The 18,196-nt window shown below is 55.4% G+C and overlaps 1 protein-coding gene across 8 annotated transcripts in view; it reads left to right on the top strand.

Moving 5' to 3' along the window:
• Positions 1–18,196, top strand: part of FRMD4A (FERM domain containing 4A) — a 607,066-nt gene that overhangs the window by 573,834 nt on the left and 15,036 nt on the right. For 6 of the 8 annotated variants that reach the window (XM_046013725.1, XM_046013732.1, XM_046013730.1 and 3 more), the window contains 7 exons: positions 364–486; positions 3,721–3,949; positions 6,275–6,331; positions 8,841–9,078; positions 9,850–10,017; positions 11,969–12,831; positions 14,893–14,989. In XM_046013725.1, coding sequence (XP_045869681.1) covers positions 364–486; positions 3,721–3,949; positions 6,275–6,331; positions 8,841–9,078; positions 9,850–10,017; positions 11,969–12,831; positions 14,893–14,989 — 1,775 coding nt within the window. Of the gene's footprint in view, positions 1–363; positions 487–3,720; positions 3,950–6,274; positions 6,332–8,840; positions 9,079–9,849; positions 10,018–11,968; positions 12,832–14,892; positions 14,990–17,226; positions 17,299–18,196 lie in introns of all 8 variants that reach the window. The other 2 variants (XM_046013729.1, XM_046013731.1) reach the window with 1 other exon arrangement.

Genomic DNA, 18,196 nt, shown 5'->3' with positions numbered 1-18,196 from the left:
GGCTCAGTCGGGTAAACTTCTGCCTTTGGTTTGGGTCCTGATCTCAGGGTCCTGGGATAGAGCCCCGCATCAGGCTCTCTGCTCAGCAAAGAGTCTGCTTCTCCCTCTCCTTCTGCCCCTCCCCCTACTCAGGCATGCGTGCATGCACTCTCTCTCCCTCTCTCTCACATAAATAAATAAAACCTTAAGAGAGAGAAATGAAAGTGCATTTCAGGAGCCCTTAGATGTATTGCTAAAGGTGACGATTTCAAGCCTACGCACTGAATCTAGGCTTTGAAGCCCGTGCGTGTGCATGTGTGCATCCTAGGAACCGAGCACGTGCCATCTTCTGATTCCTGTTCTCGTGCTGTTGCTCGTATGCAGGAGCTGACAGGCAAGCTGCCCGTTGAATATCCCTTGGACCCCGGGGAGGAACCACCCATCGTTCGAAGAAGAATCGGGACAGCCTTCAAGCTGGATGAACAGAAAATCCTGCCCAAAGGAGAGGTGTGTTTTTCTTGATATTGCTGGATTCTCTCACTTTAGCCATATTTCCCCCAAATGTTGGGGCATCCATGTTTTCTGTAACAGGGTCTTCCTTCTACCCCATACCAAAGGCGATTTCCCCTTCCTCCCCAGAATCTTCCCTTCTCCCTTTTAAGTTAGCTGCTCAGTCAGCGTGGGGCTCTCCCTGGTCTGATGCATTCGCTTGCATGAGTAGGCAATTTCGATTTCTGGGGAAGTTATTTGTCTAACATGAGAGGCCTGTCGTAAGTGGCGAAGTGAACCTTGGGAGGACATCCCAGACACTCAGGTGTACCTGTCTTTTTTTTTTTTTTTTAAAATATTTTATTTATTTGATAGAGAGAAATCACAACTAGGCAGAGAGGCAGGCAGAGAGAGAGGAGGAAGCAGGATCCCTGCGGAGCAGAGAGCCTGATGTGGGGCTCGATCCCAGGACCCTGGGATCATGACCTGAGCCGAAGGCAGAGGCTTTAACCCACTGAGCCACCCAGGTGCCCCTGTACCTGTCTTTTTAATGACCTTCCAGCTCTTTGTTACTCAGAGCCCAGCCTCTTGTGGGAGGAAACAACCAAAGGAGAAAGAAAGGTCTTGCCTATAGGCGCAGATCTGCCGTTGACTGGGGAAGGACCATAGGGCCTGCCCTCGGGGGCCCGCCCTTCCCCTTGCTGCTAACATTGCTGCCAGCGGATGAGCTAGATGCTGGGCTGTCCTGATGTCATTTGTCCGCATTTGGAGGAGCCACTGAGGCGTTGTTCCTTTATACCTCTGACACTAAAAGTTACTGGGGGCTGGGGCTGGAGAGTCCAGATTCCAGGCCGTACAGGGACTTGGGTCTCGCTCTGGTTAACAAGCTCTCCAGCCTCAGACCAAGAGAGTTGAGGCCATGCAAACCTGTGGGCCTCAAGGTCACGTCCAGGAACTGTCTTCGTGGATTTATTCTGAGTGAAGCTACTAATTAAAATGCTGTTGAACAGAGGACTTACAAGAACAGGAATCAAAGCCAAGGGGGAAGGGAAGGGAATACCGTGGCCACATTGAAACAGATATTCTTACAAAAGGGACTGAGAGAAGCTGGTGTTCTTGAGTCACAGCCACAACGGGTGAGTGTGAGGGCAGATTCAGGGGGGACGCAGGTGCCCTGCAGCCACCAACAGGGAACCAGTCTGAGATCCGGTCGCAGGGCCTCAGGGCACAGGTGGACTGACCAGAGGCTTCGGGCACATCTGACGCTCAGCACTTTTCCTCCCCGGGAAGAGGAGCTTCAAAATCCTTTCGTCTTGGAGTGGTCGCTAGGATTATAGGCGCTGGTGTGTGGGAAACACTTAGCTTGCTACTTGACACCTGCTTTATGCTTGGTAACCGTGAGTTGCTGTGGGCAGGGAGGAGACAGCCGAAGCAGGGGCTGCAGGTGGGCAGAGCAGGGGGGAGGGTGGGTGGGATTTAGGAGACCATCAGGTCAAGTACTTCTCAAATCCGCTGTCATCGGGATTGCCGGGTAACTTCCACTCTTATGCTGGACAGACAGCTGGACTAAACTTTGAAGAGGGGACCCCACCTTAGCGAGGGTCCACAGCCCCGAGTGCCTTCCTACCAGCAGCTCCTTCCCACACGCCAGTAAGCGAGGCCTCTCCTTCCCCGAGAAGTCTGTGTGTGCCTGTCATCCTTACCTGAACCTGCGTGTATTGGTCCGGAGTTAGTGACAGGAAGTACCCCCGAGCTGGCAGGAGCCCGTGCAGAGCTCCTCTTGGAAGGAAGGGCTTCCCACCGTCAGCTCTGTTGCTGCCTCTGTTTCTCCTGGAAACGCGCTTGACTTCCCCATCCACACTGCAGGCAGCCATCTGGACACCCGGGGCTGGTGGCCGTGTGCGTGTCCGCCCCAGGAGTGCAAACGCATCCTGGGCTCCCACGCTGGGTTGGGCCCCAGGGCCAGAGCTGTCCTCACTGCCCAGGGACAGCTGCTTCTAGCAGTGAAGCCTCACAGACCAGCCTTTGTCCTTGGTGACTTGTTTGTTTCAAGACTCTGGGCGGGAATCCATCCCCACGTTCCTCTCTCTGCAGAGAGCCAGTGCAGCCAGCATTGGAAGGACCTGGAAGGAGTTTATCATCTCCGAAGCAGTTCTCTGTCATCCCCGTGCTTCCCTTCCCTCCAAGTTCCCCGCTCCCTCGGGCTCAAGGTGCTCAAACAGAAAGGAATCCCGCTAAGTGTGCTGTGCCCCATGCCAGCTCCGGGGCTGGCATGGGCCGCTGGGAGGCAAGGCTTTGTTAACCGGGAAGGTCTGTCCATCCCCATGAACATGGGGATGGGTCCCTCGCAGTGGGCTGGTGGGTCGGTCCGTTCCTGCCAGATGTTTGCAGAGAGGTGGGCCACCTGCAGGGCTTCCCCGTCCGTCCGCCCAGTCCTGGCGGCTACAGCCTCATTTCTCCTGGGGCCGAAACTATTTGAGGACATATTCACTCATTTGCTTCTTCTGGCCAAAGTCAGGGGTGGCAGCCACAGGGAGATGACAGAGGGGAGGACAGAGAATGTCCTGGGGCGTTCAGTCCCAGGAGTGGGGACCCAGGCTCCTCAGCCCTACCGTCGCGCCTCGCAGCCCAGCACCGCTGCCAACGGGCAGGTGTGAGGATGGCTGGAGCTTGGAGAACGGGCTTCCAAAAGAGATCTGTGGAGTGGAGTACATCCCGCCACGGGGGCTCAAAATAGGAGAGACAGAGAGCCCGTGTGAGCCCCCTGCTGGCAAACCCGTGGAAGCCTGCTCTGGAAGCCGTGGTGCCTTCCCATCCAAGGTGGCAGGGAGACGCCACCCAGACAGGCTCTGATTTCCCCGAGGGTCTGGTCTTCGTGACCCTTGCTGTGGAGACCAGGGAGATGAAGCCGAGTGAGCCCCTGCCTCCGCCTGCTGCGGGAAAGCTCCGCTTCTCGCTGGTGCTGCCCACGTAGCGATCAGCACTCGTCTCCTGAACGTAACAGGGGCCAAGGGTCCCGAAAGTGGGAGTGCTCAGGGTCTGGCTGCCGGAGATTTTAGGGAAGGGGCCACTGTGGGGTCAGCAGGGTTGGGGCTGGGTCCTGCGAGTCCTGGTTGCCTGGTAGGAGAGTCTCCCTAAGAGTGGGGCGCGCTGGCCTTGGGGCAGGGCCCGGGAGGTCAGTGCCTCCCTCAGCTGCTCCCTGAGCCCTTCGTGTCCCGTGAAGTGTCAGCAGGCCTCCTTTCCCTCCCACAGGAAGCCGAGCTGGAACGCCTGGAACGAGAGTTTGCTATTCAATCCCAGATTACAGAGGCTGCCCGCCGCCTCGCCAGTGACCCCAATGTCAGCAAAAAACTGAAGAAACAAAGGAAAACCTCTTATCTGAACGCACTGAAGAAGCTGCAGGAGATTGAAAATGCCATCAACGAGAACCGCATCAAGTCCGGGAAGAAGCCCACACAGAGGGCTTCCCTGATCATCGCAGGTCCGTGCTAAGCCCGCTCCCCACTGGGGTGTCAGGACCCAGCCCCGGGAGCAGGTCCAGAGCTGGCTCCCTGTGTGATCTGAGCCAGCCATTTAACCACCCTGGACCTTAACTTTTTTTTTTTAATCTGTAAAGTGAAGCTAGCCAAGACCCGATACTAAATGAGAGCAATAAAAAGAGGTCTGGTCCACAGAGGAGGGGGATTACATGGTCAGAGTGTCCTGATCACTCCTTAGTGCGCTGTGGAAGAGCCCGCAGCCCTGGGCAGCACACTCTCCCCCGCCCTCACCAGGAGCCAGGCTGAGCTCACCGAGCCGGTTCGGCCTCACTGCAGTTGCCCAGGCTCTGACCTCCTCAGGGACCCGAACTCCCTACCCACATCTGGATGGCTGGGGCACACGGCGAGCCGGCACCCCCACTGAGCCTCTGTCCTCAGAGCCGCTCCAAGGGCCCCTGTCCTGGAGCCTAAGCCCGGTTGGATGCGGCTGCTCCTCTCTGACTGTCTAGCCCCCGAGCTCAGGTCAGCAGGGGTAGGAATCTGGGCGATTCTATTTGGTAAACACTAGCAGGAAATAGCCTTGAATCCACTAACACCGCCAGGTCGCCCAGCGGTTACAGTCCTCTTTTTCTGTGTTTAGCGGACTCTGTACAGTGCGTGTCAAGTGTTCTTTCATCGTTGACACATTGAAAACACTTTGGCTCTAGGAAGACCAAAAGTAGACTAGAGGTTCCAGGGGCTGAGGGAGGAGGAGCGGGGAGTTAGAATTTGATGGGTATGAGTTTTGTTTGGAAAAATGAAAAAGTTGGGGAGACGAAGGCGGTGCTGGTTTCACAAGAATGCAGATATAGTTAATGCCCCTGAACTGTGCGGCTCACAGCGGTTAAAGTGGTAAATTTTATGTTATGTATGTTTTACCACAATTATATATATTACATATATATGTAATAATAGTATCTAATTCATGAAATACAATTGTGCAACCTTAAAATGTGGGCTTACTAGGGAAGCCACGCTATACTGGAAACTCCCAAGACACCAAAGTCAAGGTTCTCTGTCCCCTAGTTGCTCACAGTCCACCAAGTAACACCAGTAAAGTGACTTCCTAGTTGAGGAAAATGAGAGAGGGGCCATAAAAAAGTCCTTTCCCTCTAGGAAATTTGGAGTAACTGTCTCCCCATCCTGCCCCATTGTCTGTGGCCAAGACTTTGTCCCTTTGTCACCCACTTCTGAACACAGCAGCAGCCAGCCCTGGTCTGTGTGATGCCTCTTTGGGGCCTCATTGTGACCCTCAAAGGCCCTCGGGGAGTGTCACCTCTGTGGAAGCATCCAGCATCGTCACCAGAGCTGAGTTTGGGGTAGGGGGGCCTGTCCCTGGCCAGCCACGGAAGAGCCAACTTCCCCAGCCTGCCTGGCGAAGTCTGTTCTGTGAGCCCTGCCACCAGAGTCTGTGTCCAGACCTGTGTCTGTCCCCCCAGCACACTGTCGCATCCAGGTTTGCAGCCTTTTTTTTTTTCTTAACTGTTCAAGAATGTATCTTCTTTATTTTGCAGCATCCTTTAAATACTGTTTCTGCTGCACTCGAATTAGAGGAATAATTGGGGTTCTCTGTAGTTCCTTAGCCTGGTGTTTTATTTCAAAAGCTAAAACACTAAACTTGGAACTTTCAGACCTGAGACCTCTAGCTCCTTTTTCCAAGAGAGCAGAGCAATGCAGACAAACCACTCCTCCCTAGTTGGCCCTCAGTGTCCCCAGATGTTAAAGAGGAAGGATTATTTGGCTCCCTCTTGGGTGCGTCTTCATGGTTAACTAGTATCCATAAAAATAAGCCTTGGAGAGAGAGAAGCTGTATTTAGCAGCTTGTTTTCGCTACTAATGACTTAAGAGGTTTATGGAGAAGACATTTATGGCCATAAGAGCAAAGCCAAGTTCCCCACCCTGGTTTGGCGTGTCTAGAATAAAGAGCAGTTCTCTTCCTTTGGTCCAGTTGGAACACGCCCTGAGGTTGGGCCGTGACAAAGACGCAGCTTAACCAGGCCAGGCGGCTTTTATCCTGGATATTAAGCTACTCAGCGCTGCCAGTCCTGGGGAAGCAAGAGCTCAGACAGACAGACAAAGACACTGGGGCACAGTGTAGCGTCAGGAGTGGGGAATGACCTACCCCAGGGACTGTCCAAAGAAATGCCAGCCAGCATTTTGATTGTGTTTCAGGCGATCCTTCTGGTCAGAAAGAGGACATGACGGTCCTAAACTCATGACTTTTACAGAGAGGGCTCTGTCTGGGGGAATGTGTGAAACTCATAGACTTTTGCCTTTTGTCTTCTCAGATGGAAATATTGCCAGTGAAGACAGTTCCCTCTCAGACGCCCTTGTGCTAGAGGACGGTAGGTTGTCCGTTTCCTGCTTCAGAACTCGGGCCCAGATTAAACAGGCATTAAGCCGTGTGTCTCTGGGCACAGCTGGGTGGAAAGGCAAGAGCCAGGCCCGGGTGGCAGCCGGGTGCTCCGTGAGTCCCTCGTCCCTGGCGCTCACGCGTGCGGTTGGGAGCAAGTGGGCGCAACGTCCACCCGTGTCCGTTGGAACTGGAGTATCTTCTGTGGCACAGAGGTGGTGGGTAAGGTGACAGACCGTGAACGGTGTTCTAGGTTGTGGTTGCCAACACCACATTGGTAACTAAACACCGCGTGCAGCTGCCTTTTGATTTTTCATCATTTCTGGAGGAACGACATGGACTTTGGTTGGATCACAAGTCAAAGATGGAAACCTACTAGAAAAGCCCGGGGTTGGCAGGAAGAAAACCCGCCCTCCATATTGTCCTGAGAAATAGTGAAGTTGGAAGGGAAGATATCCTTTTAGATTGCTGGTCAGGCCTTGAAACTGTCTTGCTCTTTTCCATTGACTTCTGAAAGCCCAGGGGTTATCAGGATATTTTCTTGGAAAATTCTTAGAAAAACAGAACTGATCCCCCATACCCCAGCCCGTTAGCCCACCTCCACCACATGTGGGGGAAGAAAGAATTCCAGGCACAGGACCATCTTTGAGAATGTTCCTGTGGGTTTAAACCAACACTTGGCCAGGACTTAAATGATACGGAAATATATTAAGTGGCACTTAATTTGCTTTGCCCTTTAGGGAAACCTCTTATGGGCAGTGCTAAGAAGCTGTTCACACAGAAAATACAAAATGATCTGCCCAGTGCAGAGTCGTGGTGATCACTGCGAGGCTGGTAATCATGCTGCTGATGGGGGGGAGAGGCTGGCAGGTTATTTTCCCGGAGGTCTTGGCCTTCTGTTAGTGATCAGGTCATAACTATTTTTATTGTCAGCGTCATTACATGGGCGGGGACGAGGCCAGGTTGCAGGGGAGCAGGGAGAAGCATTTTGCATGTGGGAGATCCAGCCCTGGTTCTGGCCTCTGGGCTGCAGTCTGTCCAAAGGAGGGAGCACGGACCATTTAGTGAGATTCCGCGGTAAGAGAAGAGTTGGGGGACGTGCCTGTTGTCAGCTAATGTGGATGCCCCATGGGCGTTTAGTCTCCAGACCCCCAGGCCCCCTGAGGGGCGTTACTACCTCACCTGGACCCCTACTCCCAGTGCAGACTTGTCTCTTCTAGGGGCTCTTGCCTTTACTGATTTGAGGAGAGGGTACATAATAGAGTCTCAGATCGGGGATGGAGAATTTTAGGCTATAATTAAGAACACTGGTGGGAGATGGATGGAGCCAAGTGAAAGGTGGTTGGAGTTTCTGAGGTTTGCTTCTGTGTATTTTTCCCTTCACACTCCCCCTCTGCCATCACAGTGAACCCTGAATTCTTCCTTCCTCCCTCTGTGCACTGCTGCTCCCTCACACCCCCACCCCCATTCTCCACGCTGGATATCTCCCTCTCCCTCAACCCCTGCCTCATCCCTCTCCCAGCCTTGCCTGCTTTGAACCCTGCTAGCTGACCGGTTCTCAGACCTGACTTTCATTCTGACACATCCATGCTTGCGAAGTTGCAAATTCTCATTTCTCAGTCGGAATCAATGTCCCCTGTCAGCTGGGGCAGCTGGGTCATCTCGGGGGCACAGCAGGTCAGCTGCCCTCGCCCCTGACGGGAGCTCCCCACTCTCTCCGTCCTCCTCCTCACCAGCCACCGTCCCAATTGGATGTGGCCCTGGGCTCTTCCCTTCCACCTCTCTGCCTGTCCACTGCTGACTTCCCCTCAGCACATCGGGTGCGATAGATCATGACTCCCCTGAGGGCAGGGAATAGTCTTCCGTTTGGTTAGTATCTGTAGCCCGTCTCCTTCCAGAAGAACCTAAGGCAGGGCTGAGAGGAAAATCTCCAGGCACACACATTAAAGGACCATAGCGATCTGAGGAAAGCAGAGAGGGGGAAACCCACAGCCCTCAACATACGTACCTTTCATTTCTTCTAACAAGTATTTACTGAGCCGTCAGAGTACACCTGATACACAAGTACTTACTGCTGGGTGCCGTCGCTCTGGGCACTGAGGTTGTAGAAGTGAACAAAAGAGAACCCTCACAGAGCTAAAACTTCTCCAGAGCAAAGTGGACGCTTAGGGTCTGCCGAGAAACAACTCGACGATATAATCAGGACCCCATTCTGATGTTCACTCTGAAGCCATCATTCGCGGTGGGTCTTTATGGAATTCGGGCTTCCCTCGGTCTGTAGCTACCACGAAGTCAAACTCCTCTCCCCGCCCAGTGCTGCTTGAAGTGTCGGTTTGGTTTGTTCTGTTTGGACTGGTCTTGGCAAGTGGGGAAGCTGTGGGGTGCTCTCACCGAGCGCACCCCGTCTGCGGGGCAGGGGAGGACATGGGCGGGGGTGGCGGGTCTGTCTGGGTCGGCGGGAGGGACCCTTGCTCAGTTCGTCTCTCTCCATCTCTGCGCAGAAGACTCTCAGGTCACCAGCACACTGTCCCCCTTACAGTCTCCTCACAAGGGACTCCCTCCTCGGCCACCGTCACACAACAGGCCCCCCCCTCCCCAGTCCCTGGAGGGACTCCGGCAGATGCACTATCACCGCAACGACTATGACAAGTCCCCCATAAAACCCAAAATGTGGAGTGAGTCCTCTTTGGATGAGCCTTACGAGAAGGTCAAGAAACGCTCCTCCCATGGCCATTCCAGGTGAGCCGGGTCCGGGAGGCCACAGAAAGAAAAAAAACAAAGGCTGTCCTAAACAGTCACAGGATCCCCTCGGGTGATGGCCTCCCTCCCGGGACGGCGGGTCCGCAGTGCTGTGCTCACGGCGCCCTCTGCTGCTGACCCTGTCAAGGTGCAGCTCCGTCTGCACAAGGAAAAAGGGGGCGTGTTGGCACAGGGCTAGAAGGTTGTGTGATGACGTGGGAGGTAAGGAGGAAGTCTGGGGCGGTACTACTCTGCAGGCAAGTGAGATGCCACTCGTAGGAATCCCAAAGTGGCTCAGAATCCAGCACCATCGTCCAACAGGATTCTGGAACCGGGCAGCTGTGGTCTTAGCTGTATGTTATCAGCTCATTACTCGGCTGAGATTGCAGAGAGGGATTATTGGAAGGCATTTTTTGGTCCGTTTCTCTGTTTTTCTCATTTCCTTTAATTACGCCCTTTAAAGCTCCCAGTGGCTGTCCAGACAGGTAAATATTTGTCGGCTGGAAAACAGAAACTTGGTTGAGGGCAGGGACGACACAGAACAAGGCTGACGAGGGTGTTTGCCTCACACCACCATGGAGATCAGGGATGGGGACCCCCTCCCACTTCTGGGGTGATGGCTGAGTACCACAATCAGAATCCGAGCAAGAGGTGGGGCGGTCCTGGGCCAGCTTTCCCGACACCAGGGCTGATGTCTGCAGCTAGGTGGCCCCCTGGGAAGAGGGCCAGTTGGGTCTGGCAGTGACCAGCCTGGTGTCCTCTGGTTTGCAGCAGCCACAAGCGTTTTCCCAGCACGGGGAGCTGTGCCGAAGCCGGCGGGGGCAGCAGCTCCCTGCAGAACAGCCCCATCCGCAGCCTCCCCCACTGGAACTCGCAGTCCAGCATGCCGTCCACACCAGACCTCCGGGTCCGGAGTCCCCACTATGTTCATTCCACGAGGTGAGTGTACCAGGTCTTGGGGCCACTTCCCTCCCTGGAGCAGATCTCCCTGGCCCCAAACTGGCCCAAAGAATGGTGAACTAGGGGCAGGCCTGAACCAGTGAGGGAGGTTCCTGTTAAAGCGAGGCGGGATGAAGATCCGAGCAGGCGGCAGCCAGCCCATGGTAGCTACGAGACCTGTTCTTATCCTAGTTACGTTCAATGGGCACCAGGAGTCGCCTGGAGAACCCCAGGCTTCTAGAGCCAGTGGGCATGGAGCTTCCCTTTTTTTTAAGATTTGTTTAAAGTTTGTTTGTTTAAGCAATATCTACCCCAAATGTGGGGCTTGAACTCAGAACCCTGAGAGGAAGAGCCGGCTGTGCTACAGACTGAGCCCGCCAGGCCCCCATGGAGGGACATTTGCTGATCAACGTGGAGGCAGGCCGGGCTGGCCAGGTTAGAGGGAAGCATGCTGGACCCACACCAGCCTCGCACTGACGCAGGCGATCTTTATTCTGTAGTCTTCATGTAGCTTCCCACTGATGTCTCTGTTATCCTGGACTTCTCAGTGCTGCAAGGTGTAAGTTCATTGTAGAGCAAAAAGGACAGGCAGAAGTCAAGCCGTGAATCACACTTTCTTTTTCTGAAAAGAGGCAGAACCAAAGCCATCATTCCATTCTATCAAAGCCTGATTGCCCAGGACTGTGGCGCAAAGGATGGATTTATACAGGATGAGATTGAGCTGTCCAGGCAAGATTGTCTCCTTCATCCTTTCATGCAACAAGTATTTATCGGGTGCCTTTATGTACCAGGTACCCCCGTAGGGGTTAGAGCAGTGACAAAACAGACCATACTCCAGCTCTCACTGGAGTGACATTTTAGCACTGGGGAGTCACAAGAAAAAAAAAAAATATATGTCAAGTGGTGATAAGCACAAAGAAGAAAAGGGAACAGGGCAGGAGTCTGCATAGTGGAAAACGAGTCTCTGTTAAGTGAAAGCATCAGGGACAGGGGAAGTTCTCTTTAATAAGGTGACATTTGAGCAGAGACCTGAATGGATGGGGCAGCGAGTTCTGAGGCCATCTCGGGGAGCGGCAGGGTCAAAGCCCCAGAGGCAGGCCTGCACTTGGCACGTTCCCAGGAGGCCAGTTTGCCCAGAGCAGGTGATGGAGAGGGTGGGACCAGAGAGGAAACTGAGGACCGAATCCCGGAGGGCCCCTTGCCGGGGACTTCAGGTCCTACCCTGAGTGACAGAACAGGAACTCACCTCTCCCTGTACTTGGCCAGTGGGGCCACCCTGAGTCTCACACGTGTCCTAGCATTGTCCACCCCTGCGACAGAGGTGGGCAAAAGAAGAGCGGGCACTATAGACAAGGTAGGGGCAGGGTAAGCCTTGGCACCAGGCATTCCGAAGTGCTCATGTGCCCGCAACCTTCCATCGTAGTTTCAGGGGAACGGAAATCCATTTCTGTGGGTTTCATACTCGTATTTGGTTGAAGCCTGTGAAGAGCCCACTGTGGGACTCTTGTTTGATCTACAAAAAGTGGGTGTTTCAGATGATTGAACATAATACTAGAAAAGGGATTCTCTTGGTTCTCTTTGTATCTATAGAAGCCCTTTCCATGATTAAAAAAAAAAAGAAAACAAACAGGCCAGGCTACTGGCGTATTTTTTCAGAGGACACCCTTCTGTGAGTGCTGGCTCTGTCCCAGGCTCCCGGGGACTCAGGCATCCCAGGCGAGGCCGATCTGGCCTCCAGGGATCTGCTGTCCCCACTGGCCCCTGCATTCACCTGGTGATGGCAGGAGAACCCTGACTCCGGGGGCGGCCCTGCTTCTCCCCCGTCTGCTAGATGGCAGCTCCGGGCTGGGCGTTCTGCCCTTTCCCAGGTCCGAGGATGGCAGAGTTGCTCCCCGCTTTCCGTCCCCCTCCCTCGGGTCCCCCCACCCACCCAGGCGCCGTCTCCCCGCAGGTCGGTGGACCTCAGCCCCACGCGGCTGCACAGCCTCGCCCTGCACTTTAGGCACCGGAGCTCCAGCTTGGAGTCCCAGGGCAAGCTCCTGGGCTCGGAGAACGACACGGGGAGCCCCGACTTCTACACCCCACGGACTCGTAGCAGCAACGGCTCCGACCCCATGGACGACTGCTCCTCCTGCACCAGCCACTCGAGCTCGGAGCACTACTACCCGGCGCAGATGAACGCCAACTACTCCACGCTGGCCGAGGACTCGCCGTCCAAGGCGCGCGCGCGGCAGCGGCAGCGACAGCGGGCGGCGGGCGCGCTGGGCGCGGCGAACTCGGGCAGCATGCCCAACCTGGCGGCGCGCGGCGGCGGCGCGCACGGCGTCTACCTGCACAGCCAGAGCCAGCCGAGCTCGCAGTACCGCATCAAGGAGTACCCGCTGTACATCGAGGGCAGCGCCACGCCCGTGGTGGTGCGCAGCCTGGAGAGCGACCAGGAGGGCCACTACAGCGTCAAGGCGCAGTTCAAGACCTCCAACTCGTACACGGCGGGCGGCCTGTTCAGGGAGAGCTGGCGCGGCGGCGACGAGGGCGATGCGGGCCGCCTGACGCCGTCGCGCTCGCAGATCCTGCGGACTCCGTCGCTGGGCCGCGAGGGCGCCCACGACAAGGGCGCGGGCCGCGCCGCGGTGTCGGACGAGCTGCGCCAGTGGTACCAGCGCTCCACAGCCTCGCACAAGGAGCACAGCCGCCTGTCGCACACCAGCTCCACGTCCTCGGACAGCGGCTCCCAGTACAGCACCTCCTCCCAGAGCACCTTCGTGGCGCACAGCAGGGTCACCAGGATGCCCCAGATGTGCAAGGCCACGTCAGGTGAGGGGGGGGAGGGAGGGGAGGAGAAGCGGGGGGGGGACAAGGCCTGGCACATGCGTCCTTGCCTGGGGTGGGGGTAGGGGGGAGCCAGCGGCTTGTTTCCGGGGCTTCTGGTGTGCTCAGAGTATGGTGAGTTCTAGAAACCTTGGCGTCAGACAGATGAGACTGGGGGCCTTCCGCCCCCCCCCTTCATGCCCGTGGTGCCAGCCCGGGTTTTGCGGGGGCAATAGATCTCGGGGGACCTGGGGCAGCGCTGGGCTAACTGGCCCCCACTTCGACTTCCGAGGTGGGGGTGCAAACCGTCCTTCCAGCCACTTCCTGTAGGGACAGCCAGAGAAGCTCTGCGCAGACGGGTCTCAGCTTATCCAGTGCAAGGCGCACCTTCACCCTGGTTGAAGAGACACTAGTTAGAGACCCGAGGGGCCCCTTCCAGAGGGACACTGATGCTGGGCTTGGGTGCCGGGGCCCTGGGATTCAAGGGGTGTCCCCTGGGTGGGGATGAGGACAGCTGTGGGCGGGAGTGCCAGAACTCAGCCCCAGCTGCTCTAGAGATCCCCTCTCCGTGATGTTAGGAACGTGACTGGAGGAATTTTGGTATAAGTACTTTCAACACTTGATACTACATCTTAAAAACTTTCCTAACCTAATTAAGAGTTACTTTCTATTCTTGTACTAAGCACTGGGCAGGGCCAGAGTGAACACCACCACCGCTGGCTTCAGAAGCTACTTTCCCTTCCCAGCCCCTCCGTGGGAAACAACAGCGGTGACAGTGGCCGTCAGTGCTCAGCAGTGAGGGGCAGGGAGGTGGGGGCACGGCCGGGAGGCTCTGCTCAGACTGACCATAGAGAAAGAAAAGGGTAAAATGATTTTTTAAAGTGGAAGAATAAAATGAGAGCGAGTAGTCAACAGAAGGAACTCCAAGTCAGGATCTGCTTGTGATGGGAGTTAGGTGAGGGTAATCGGGGGAAGGACAGAAAAGGGGGTTCACCTTTGGGGAACTGGAAGGGATTCTTGGGACCTGGAATGAGTGGGACAAAGAGGAGGGACGGGCCGCCAGCCTGGGTGCACCGGGGCTCACAGCTCCTGCCTTCTGTCCCCGTTGACTCATTCATTATGGCCCATCGACCAAAGGACAAGTTCCAGAGATGAGAATAGAAGAGATTCAGGCAATCATGAGAGAACCATGGTCCTCACCCCTCTCCATAGTCCTCTTTCATCTGTTACGGAAGCCCAGTGAAATGTGCCTTGGACTCTCCAGGTGCATTTTGAGGAGGAACAAATGAATGCATTACACGTTACCATTTAAAGAGCACGAGCCTCTGGAATGGCGTTAGCAGCCGCCAGCTGATGGGAACAGCAGTTTCTGTTCTGTCAAAACGGTAGCGCTCTCCCGGTAGATTGGCTTCCTGGACAGAGATTCGGTAGCTCTCCAGGAGTGTATTGTAGATGACAATTCTAAGCGGCTGTCTCTGAGGGTTACTGATGAGAAAGATTCCATTCCCAGGAAGGCAGAGGATGTGTTTCCAGGAGGATTTACTTGCTAGTGAATTTTCCTAGCTGGAAGAATGCCACCTGTATCGATACACTAGTAGCTGAGTTTGGTGAGCTTTCCTATAGAGGCCCTGCGCCCTTGGACGTGTCCTCAAGTGGTCAGTTACAGGCCTGAAACAAGAAGCAAGTGCTGGCCATCTTTCTGGAAGTTCTCTGTTCATAGCACTGTTTTAACACGGGGGCCACATCTGAGGATGCCCGGAAGCCTCTCTCCCTGGTGTCCAGAGAGACAGGCTCTTCCCGGGGCTTCAGATTCCCTGCCGCAGTGGGGGCTGTCGCCATCCCTGTGGCCACCTGCTAGTGCACAGCCGGGGCCTAGGATCCCCAGGTCAGCTGGACGCGGAATGGAGCCGTATGCTTTGAGGATGAAAATGGAAATGGCCAAACGTGGGGGGCAGGGTGGGCATCTCCCCACGGTGACCCCGCTGCGGGGTCATATCAGGGATCTCTGGAAGGAAGTTCACCTGAGCTGTGTGTGACCCCTGTCTCCTCTGCATCCCCTCTCTGCAGCTGCCTTACCTCAAAGCCAGAGAAGCTCAACACCGTCAAGTGAAATTGGAGCGACGCCCCCAAGCAGTCCCCACCACATCCTGACCTGGCAGACTGGGTGAGTCCCCCTTTCAGACTTTCCAGGCTCCTTTTCCAGGCTCTAGAATGATCCTCAGCTTTCCTTGTTAGGAAGGATGTAGTAACAAGTACAAGATCCTAGTGCCAGAAGGGTTTGTCGGCAAACACATGGTGAGGGTGTGTTCCTGGGAAACCTTTTCCTTCCCGAAGAAGCTGCGAGAACGCTGTTCCCTCTGACCTGGTTCCTTTCCATGGCTGTCCTTTAGACAGGCTAGTGGTCTCAGCTCTCTCTCGACACTGGTCCCAGGAACATGGGGAAGGTCGGTGCCCGAAAGACAGCACTTCTTGGTCACAGCCTTTGGTGGCATTGAATTTGTGTTCAGATGGCCTCAGGTGGACTTGCAGGGCCTGGCGAGAGGCGGAGGGAGAGAGGATCTGAGCACCAGACGCTGGGGCCTGCGCGGGCTTCACTCGCTCCCCAGGGTGTCCCGTCTGGGAACCAAGATGCTTCTGAGGGAAACAGGCAGGAGGCTCAGAGCCCGTCTCCATCCTGGCCGGCTGCTTGTTCGTAACAAACACAAGGCGCCAGGGACAGGCACCCTGAGAACGGTAAGACGTGGTCCACCCAGGTGAAGCAGCATTCCGTTCCTTCTCGGGCTCCAGCGTGGGCAGAGTGCCTCCGACCTCGCGGACAGAGCTCGCGACTCCCGAAGCCCCGAGGACGCACGGAAGCTGGTGTCCTCGTGGTCCCTGCCGCCTCTGTTGCTCCCCAGATGTTGCCTCGACCTGACTGTCACGTCCTGTCGGTGACCATGGGGTGAAGAAGCGAGGGATCCCTTTTCCGGCTTTAGTCAGGTCCCCGTTTGCTGGGGCGTCCGTGGGGAGGTCGGGAAGGGTCGGCAGCTGTGCGGGAGCGGGAGCGGGACCGGCTCCCCTGCCGGCATTTCCGGCTCCCGCGCTTGGCAGATGTTGTTTCTGTTCCTGTTCCTTACCTGTGGTGGTTTTAAGGCCCGGCTCTGTGGGGCCTTAGCGTCTGACGGAAGGGAAGGCGAGCCGCTGCTTACTGAGTGCTTGCTGCGTACTCAAAGGCCAGGGGCTTTTTCTAAGGCAGAGGCGGTCCTATGTCCCTCACTGCGGCCTCGAGGGGGCGACACGCAGATCTCTGGGTTTGACAGAGGAGGTGCAGAGAAAAGCCATGCCCTGCCCGGAGTCACACGGCCGAATGAGTCTGTGTGCGTTCCCTGACCTCCAGGGTCTTGTCTTTTTCTGCCAGGTTGGTGGTTCTCACAGTGTTGTCCCCAGACCAGTACCTGAGCATCTGTGGCCTGAGATCTTGTGAGAAAGGCAGATTCTGGGGCCCACCCATGACCCGCGAAATTAGAAACTCAGGCGTGGGGCCGGGCAGTTGTGTTTGAACGAGGTTCTGAGGCCTGCTCGAGATGGCCCGGCCCTGAGCTGTGCCCCCCGCCGCCTCCCCCTCCGTCTGCCACGGGAGAACCTTCAGTCCCAGCTGCAGGGAGCCTGCAACCGCTTCCACGTCTCCGTGTGCTTTGGGGGCTGCAGCTCTGTCCTTGTCCCAGATCATTATGACCCTCCCTTGCATCCCAGCCGCACGCCAGCTCCATCTTGTGGGGTCGGGCAGCTGCTGCAAGGCCTCGGGCCCCAGAGTTGCACCCAGAGGAACTCCAAGAACGTTAGGTCTGCTCTCAGGATGGCACCTCCCGGGGCCAAACCCTTCCACCCAAATCAGAACTTCAGGTTTTAGCCCGTTTGGATCCTCCACATTTTCTGGATCATGCCCGGTCTCCCCTGATCTAAATGTGACTGACTGACAGCCGGCCGGAAGTGGGTGAACACAACCTCACAGGCCTATGTGGCTTGTGCTGGTCTGGAAACCTGGGTGTCACCGCAGAGAGCTGGTCGAGGCCTCAGGACCAACCAGAAACCCGCTGGAAACAATCTGGGTCCTTGAAGTGAACCTTTATCAGGTGGAGGTGAATGATCATTTACAACCAGTAACTACTCCCCGCGCTGTGATCAGAGAGTGGGAAATGGGTAAAAAGTGCCAAAGCCTGCCTTCCTCACGGAACTGAGGAGGTCTCTGACTCACCCTGAGGGCCTGAAAGCTCTGCATGCTGGGATTGCCTGTCACTAACACTGGGGTGTGGAGTCAGCCGATCTCTCCAACGTATTAATAAGCTACTAATCATGTCTTTGTCAGTTCCTCTCTTTAACATGACCTCTCTTCTCTTCCTTCTTCTGCTTTCCTTTGTTCAGAGAAGCAACAGAAAACTCACCCATTATGGATGGGTCTGAGTCTCCAACTCACCAAAGCACTGATGAATAGAGGTACCGTAAGGGAATGTTTGGTTCTCCTAGCCCTCCCCCCTTCGCTGCTCATGAGTTTGTGGTCTCAGATGTGCTGCATGTGTCCCCCCTGCCCATATCGTAATTTCCAGAAGGAAACTTGTGAATGGTGTGGAAGCTGTTATTGTTATGTCTTATTTCTGGAAACCCGTGGAGCTCTGTGTATATGTCTGTTTTTATAGCAGATGTTAGATAGTCCCCCTGCTACTTCCCAGAAAAGACCTTGGAGTATGTTCTAGCCCTTTCCAGACTCTGTGTACATATTGGTTTAGTGACTATGGTTTAGTCCACGGAGAGAAGAGCGTCTTGCAATTGACAGTTCAAAGCACCTAAAGCAGACCCAAGTTGACCTAGGCACCTGAAGATCACCCATGATCTTGTCCAGCGTTCCTGAGGGATAGATGCAGACTCTGCCAAATGCCCTGCTTTCCAGAATGTGGTCCACCATCATTACCTGGGGGCTTGGTGGAAAGCTGGACTCCTGGGTGTACTGAAATTGAATCTGCATTTTATTATTTTTTAAAGATTTTACTCATTTATTTGACAGAGATCACAAGTAGGCAGAGAGGCAGGCAGAGAGAGAGAGAGGAGGAAGCAGGCTCCCTGCTGAGCGGAGAGCCCAATGGGGGGCTCGATCCCAGGACCCTGGGATCATGACCTTAGCCGAAGGCAGAGGCTTTAACCCACTGAGCCACTCGGGCACCCCTGAATCTGCATTTTGATGAGCCCCTGGGTGAACCAAATGCACATTGAAATTCGCGAAGCCCTGCTGTAGTGGGCAGAAAACCAGTACCTCCTGGTCCGGTTCTGCTTCCCAGGGCCCAGATTCCAACTGGTAGATAAGACACTGAGATTTAAATGGTATTTCAAGGGTCAACTA

The sequence above is a fragment of the Meles meles genome, chromosome 7 (assembly GCF_922984935.1).
Source record: "Meles meles chromosome 7, mMelMel3.1 paternal haplotype, whole genome shotgun sequence".
In the NCBI taxonomy this organism is placed as follows: Eukaryota; Metazoa; Chordata; class Mammalia; order Carnivora; family Mustelidae; genus Meles; species Meles meles.
This window is presented reverse-complemented; position numbering and strand designations above follow the sequence as displayed.